The 5,999-nt window shown below is 39.6% G+C and overlaps 1 protein-coding gene across 1 annotated transcript; it reads left to right on the forward strand.

Moving 5' to 3' along the window:
• The first annotated feature begins 659 nt into the window (after nt 1-659).
• LOC119327837 (60S ribosomal protein L32-1-like) lies at nt 660-2,660 on the forward strand. Its single transcript, XM_037600918.1, has 4 exons — nt 660-784; nt 884-980; nt 2,068-2,249; nt 2,414-2,660. The coding sequence occupies exons 2-4, from the start codon at nt 891-893 to the stop codon at nt 2,541-2,543; spliced, it is 402 nt and encodes a 133-aa protein (XP_037456815.1). The 5' UTR covers nt 660-784; nt 884-890; the 3' UTR covers nt 2,544-2,660.
• Nucleotides 2,661-5,999: the final 3,339 nt, after the last annotated feature.

Genomic DNA, 5,999 nt, shown 5'->3' on the forward strand with positions numbered 1-5,999 from the left:
GACTAGACCAAAAAGTCTATTTCGGCCTAGAGTTGACCAAAGAGTACCTTTTCGACCAGGGGATGGCCGAAAAGTACTACTTCGGCCTAACTGTGGCCGAAAAGTACTACTTCGGTCTAACTGTGGCCGAAAAGTAGTACTTCGGCCAAAGAATGGCCGACGGGCTACTAGTTTTGGTTTTTTTGCATTACGTCCTATAGTTTTTGAAATTGCTACAAAAAATAACATAGTTTTGAAAAAAAATCCGTTTTTGTTTCCTTGTGCTTGCGGGGAAGAAGGATAGGGAAGGGAAAAAAAGGACGTGAGATCTGACGGCTCACGACTTTCAGATCGGAAGGCTAGCAGCCGACCGACCGAAAGTTTGTGCCATGATTTCTTGATGCTTCATTTGAGCTAAATTTTTTTTGAGAACTTTTATTCGAGCTAATAAAGTGCACGCTTTGTCGAAAAAAACAAGAGTGCATCTTTCTCGTAGTGGGCTAGTCGGCAGTGGCCCATCATAGCGCACATACCTAGGGTTCGCGCGGAAGGCATAAACACCGCGCCGGCTTGCAAATAGAACCCGAAATTGCTCTACACACGATGTGCCCTGGCCGATCTGTACACGACAAAACAATCAAGCGGCCGCTGCTCCTTTGTGGACCAGATTCCTACCGCTGGATTTGATCGTCGTCTGCAAATCGTCCAAAAGTTGTCGTCCGCATAGCATTGCTCAATAGAACCCTGCCGCCGCCGCCGTTCTTCTTCCTCCTCGTGTTAGAGTTAGGGTCGTCAGCTTTCTCGGGTACCGGCAAGCAGTCCGTAGCAGAGCTCCCACCCTGTCTTCTTGCGATGCTATCTTCTCCATCTGATTCGAACTCCTTCTGCTGGTTTTGCCCGACAGATCAGAGATGGCGGTGCCGCTTCTGACGAGGAAGATCGTGAAGAAGAGGGTCAAGCACTTCAAGAGGGCCCATAGCGACCGCTACATCGGCCTCAAGGTAACCACTTATACCAAACTTTTACCCAGTGGAATTCATAGGCGCCACGTGTTTCGGTTGCTTAGTTCAGAGATGTGCTCCGGCTCTAGATAGCGATTGCTGTGCGCCGGTGTAGCAGGTTAGACTTTCGGAGTAGTTTCTGATGCTAAATTCTAAGCGTGACTGTTGTTGGTCGTTGTAGTTGCGGTGTATTCCTAATTTATCGTTAACCTTGAATAGCACAATGGTACTTTGAAATGGTAGATAAGTGGAAGCCGGACATAGCCTGTAGAAAATGTGGTGTTGTTTCTTTTGTATTGGGATCTTTAGTTAATTTGAAGGAAACTAATTATTGCATGTTCAATCAACCTTGCTTATTTTGACTTGAAACATCATTTAAACACTTTGTGCAAAGGTGATGCCAAATTTTGAGCGTTGCTGATGTTTCGGTTCACTGTTTCTATCTTGCGGTTTGAAAGGAAGGAAATGATGTCTTAGTAAAAGGTCTGAGGAAGGGAACATTTTCTTCAGTGAGCATTGGGATGAAGTAAGAGAGCACACTGGCCCTTGCATAAGTATAGCACTGTGGCCGTCGCAAACTCTTCTACAACAATAACTTCATGATTCCATGAAGTGGGTTGGATATTAAAGGCGTGGCTTCATTCTGAGTACGAGTGCTTGCCTAGATTTCTCCCAACACTTGTTATCCACTGGTTGCTGAAGAAAATCTTGTCTTTCACATGATTATGCCTTCTGTCTGATCCTTCGAGCAAACGAATTCTTTCCCTGTTGGAGAATAACTATTCCTCACCCAGGGTAACGAATAGCGCGACCCCCGAAACGTGTCTATATACATCCGATTCAGAAAAAAATTAGAACATCTTATAATTTGGAATGAATACCTTAAAAACTGAATGTAGTATAGCTTCTTGTAGTTGTAGCTTATTCCTGACTGGCATCGTGCTTTAGACAACACATAAGCAGCAGCATATGCTAAACTTCTTTTGTCTTTCTTATATGCTCAAGTTCTGTGTTCTTGACATGTTTTTCTTAGTGACACGTGTGCTTAACAGCTTAAACCGAAAATTTCACGCCTCTATATCTACAAACCAGCTGGCGCAGGCCAAAGGGTATTGATTCCCGTGTGAAGAGAAAGTTCAAGGGATGTACTTTGATGCCCAACATTGGCTATGGTTCTGACAAGAAGACCAGGCATTACCTGCCAAACAAGTTCAAGAAGTTTGTTGTCCACAATGTCTCCGAGCTGGAGCTGCTTATGATGCACAACAGGTAACTTACACAGTTACACTGCCAATATTAGGTGCTGATTGGTGTCAAGAACCTAATATTCTCAAGTTAGATGGTTCTTCACTCTTCTGATTCTGAATTGTGCTGATCGGTGTCAACATTCTTCATTTTCTGATTAACTCTTGCATGGCTTTTATTGCCAACAGGACATACTGTGCTGAGATCGCCCACAACGTCTCTACCAAGAAGCGGAAGGACATTGTGGAGCGTGCTGCGCAGCTGGATATTGTTGTCACAAACAAGCTTGCTAGGCTTCGCAGCCAGGAGGACGAGTGAAATGTTCTTCGCAGTGCTGTTATGGCCGCTTTGCTTGTTGGAAACTGTTTGCTCTGGGAGCTTGTTTACTCATCTGTTAGTTTTATGATATGAACATGCTGTTATTATCAGTAACGAGTGGCAGCCTGAAATTTTGTTAATGGTATCAACATCTCAATCAGAAACTTGCTTTGTCTCTTGAAGACAGCATGCTGATCGTCTTGTTACTTTGCCAAGTCCTTTTGTTTTAAAAAATGTAACTGGCTAATGATCCATGTTCAGTACGTGGTCCTGCTTTCCAAAGCAAACGTTCTTTTGATCCGAACGTTGTCAATTAAAGATGCCCTAAAAGGTTCTAATGTTTGATCCAAATTAGGGTTGTCTTTCTCCTTGCCGATATCATTTCGGAAATGATGAGTACGTAACGTATGAGCACATGGCAATTTGATGGCAATTCTACTGATGCAGGAATGACAAGTTAGTCGACACACATCAAAAAATAAATTAAAGCACGAAGTTGGCATGCTTGCCTACTAAAAGTTGCCATCCTTGCGTCATTAAACTTGTCATAGAAAATCGTTTGATTCGCCGTGTGCATGTACGTGACGTTCGGTCGTTATCAGATTCCTATCATTTTAAGTCAGATTTATCTTCTGCTTCTTGAGGAAATAAAACGATGGCGATTCTAGTGATGCAAGAATGACAAGTTAGTTGACACAAGCGACCATTTTGTGTCAAAAAATAAATTGAGGCATAAAGTCGGTATGCTTGCCTACTAAAGTTGCCATCCTTGAAATCGTTCATTTGTCATGTGTCTGTACGTGACGTTTGGTCGTTATCCGATTCCTATCATTTTTAGTCAGATTTATCTTCCTCTTCCTGTGGAAATTGCATGAATGTAATCGATGGTTGATTTTGCACAAAACACCTTCTATCGTTGTAGCCTGTTGTAATTATCTCTAATCCATCATTTCACTATGTTGGCATGATTCCTGGTGAGTGGGACTTGTTTCTAAGTGCACACGATGGCAAAAATATATATGAAAATATGGTCATGTCCAATAAAAACTGCCAATATTTTATAGAGTTTTTTTTGCGATGTATTTCATAGAATTTTAGTTGGTCATTATGATTTTTGGTAAAATTTAATATTTTAAAAATAAAAAAGTATATATATCATGTGCTTTGAGAGCCTTTTAACTTACTAGCAAAAGTGCCCGTGCGTTGCAACGGGAGAAAAAATAAATCTTAATCTTCAATAGGCATGACCATATTTTGCTGCATCATCGAGACACACTATCACTCTCAACTTAGTAAAAAAATTAACAATTTTTTAAATCATGAATATTTTTTTAAACTCATGCACATATTTCAAATCATAAACATTTTTCAAATTTATGAACATTTATACAAATTTGCAAATATTTTCTGAAATCAACAGTATTTTCTGAATTTATGAACATTTTATATATTTGCAATCATTTTTTAAAATTGTGAGCATTTTTTTAAACAATTTTTTGAGGAACATTTCTAGAATCGATGGACATTTTACTGAAAATTGGTGGGATAATTTTTTAAATTCACAATTTTATTTATTTAATGAACTTTTTTTAATTGGACGAACATTTTCTGGAACAGCAAACATTTTGTGAATGAATAAACTTTTTTGTAAGCCGCGATCAGTTTTTGAATTTTTAGGATATTTTACCATTCATGAACATTTTTTGAATTCGCGAAATTTTGTTCAATTTCATAAACATTTTTTAATACACGAACTTATTAAAAAATCATGAACTTTTGATTTCCCGAACATTTGTTTTCAATATTTCGGACATTTGTTTAAATAGACAATTTCTGTAAGTGCACGCCTATGTGTTGTAAGTGCGTGCGGGAGAAACAAACATGACCATATGTTGCAACAGGAGAAACAAATATCACACACACACCTATTATAACCCATGTAAGTGCACGCCCTTCGTTTCAACATTGCGTCTCACCTCTGTTGGTCATTGCTACAGAACACCAAATGTTTTTCATGCCAGAGCTACCCAACTGATCAAGCAACATGACGAGAATGAAGCAAACATTTACTCATTTTAATGTTTTTATAAACCCAAGAAACGGTTTTTTATTTTATATACAGAAGGAACAAACAAAGAATAGTAAGAAGAGATCTCACATGGTGATTGGCTAGCATGAAGTAGTAGATGCCATGGACAAAGACCTTGATTATGCCCTCCACTCACTCGATTGACGAGCATCCACCGTCGCCTTCACCCTCCGTGATAACCACGCATGGCAATTCCCTTTTGCTGTTGTGACCCTCCCCTATGTCGCTTCATCTAGCGGCTCATCCACTGTTCTTCGCCTCCTCCGGGGTGGTGCATTTATGGGAGGGATTATGGAAGATTCGACACTCATCAAGAGTCCTAATTGTGAGAGAGAATGTATGGAAGGATTGGTTTCCTAGAATACGACTTGGACATAGATATGAATGTCAGGCGACGAATGTAATTATGTAATTTAGTGGAAGGGTAAATCCGTCTTATGCACATGACGGAAGAGAAGAATATCACCTCCCATTATCAGCAGGTATAGCAAAACGGTCCGTGCATCCCAACGGATACAAAATCAATAAATACGTACGGTCCGTGCATCCCAACGGATACAAAATCAATAAATACGTGCTTAGAATTGTTTAAAAAACCATCAAACTACTTTGCAAGCAGCAAAACAGCAGGAGTACTCAAAAATATGTTTTCTATGCCATATTGAAGGACCAATCTCATAACTAACAAAATCTGTTCTTTCTAATTATTAGCTCATGCTGAAACACATAACAAAATCTGTTAATTTTCTACATAAAACAAAAGGCAGTGTGGCTACAAAGTTGCAGGTTGAGGATCAGCATCATATTCTGAAGTTGTTGATGGAGCATCATGTGTCGGGATGTCCCTGAGGGAGAGTATCACTATGTCAGCCATAATATTTCTAGGTTCATATAGAGGCAAGGATAAGAGCCGTAGTATAATTAGAGAGGAAAGAAAAGGCTTCCATGAAAATACAATGTAATGCATATTCATCAAGAAGTAACATAATTAAAATCACTACATTAGATCATAGTATGATGAACCATTTATGCCGAGATACACGCGGAGCAACACATAGATGAAAGTCAAATCTAACAATATAGGAATGATCAGATCTCCACCCAAAGCAGGATTTGGTACATTTGGTCCCGAAGGAAATCCCAGATTAACCAGTGTGGTGTGGTAGATAGTTGTTTACATGAACTGACAGAAGTATACCAAGTAACAAAGTTAGTTATTTACAGCCAAAGTTCAATGCCTCCAAACCAAAGCTTAACTCCTAACAAGAAATGTCTCCAAATATTGTGGCCAAACCTTAACTCCTAACAGGAAATGTCTCCAAATATTGTGGCCAAACCTTGGAACCTAAAAAAATGGAGAGAAAAAC

The sequence above is a fragment of the Triticum dicoccoides genome, chromosome 7A (genome assembly GCF_002162155.2).
Source record: "Triticum dicoccoides isolate Atlit2015 ecotype Zavitan chromosome 7A, WEW_v2.0, whole genome shotgun sequence".
Classification (NCBI taxonomy): domain Eukaryota; kingdom Viridiplantae; phylum Streptophyta; class Magnoliopsida; order Poales; family Poaceae; genus Triticum; species Triticum dicoccoides.

Bases quoted from the DNA above. Each gene is read 5' to 3' on its own strand.
- LOC119327837 (XM_037600918.1), top strand. From the start codon at position 891: ATGGCGGTGCCGCTTCTGACGAGGAAGATCGTGAAGAAGAGGGTCAAG. The intron at 981-2,067 runs GTAACCACTTAT...CTATATCTACAA, and splicing joins ACCGCTACATCGGCCTCAAG to ACCAGCTGGCGCAGGCCAAA. The intron at 2,250-2,413 runs GTAACTTACACA...TATTGCCAACAG, and splicing joins CTGCTTATGATGCACAACAG to GACATACTGTGCTGAGATCG.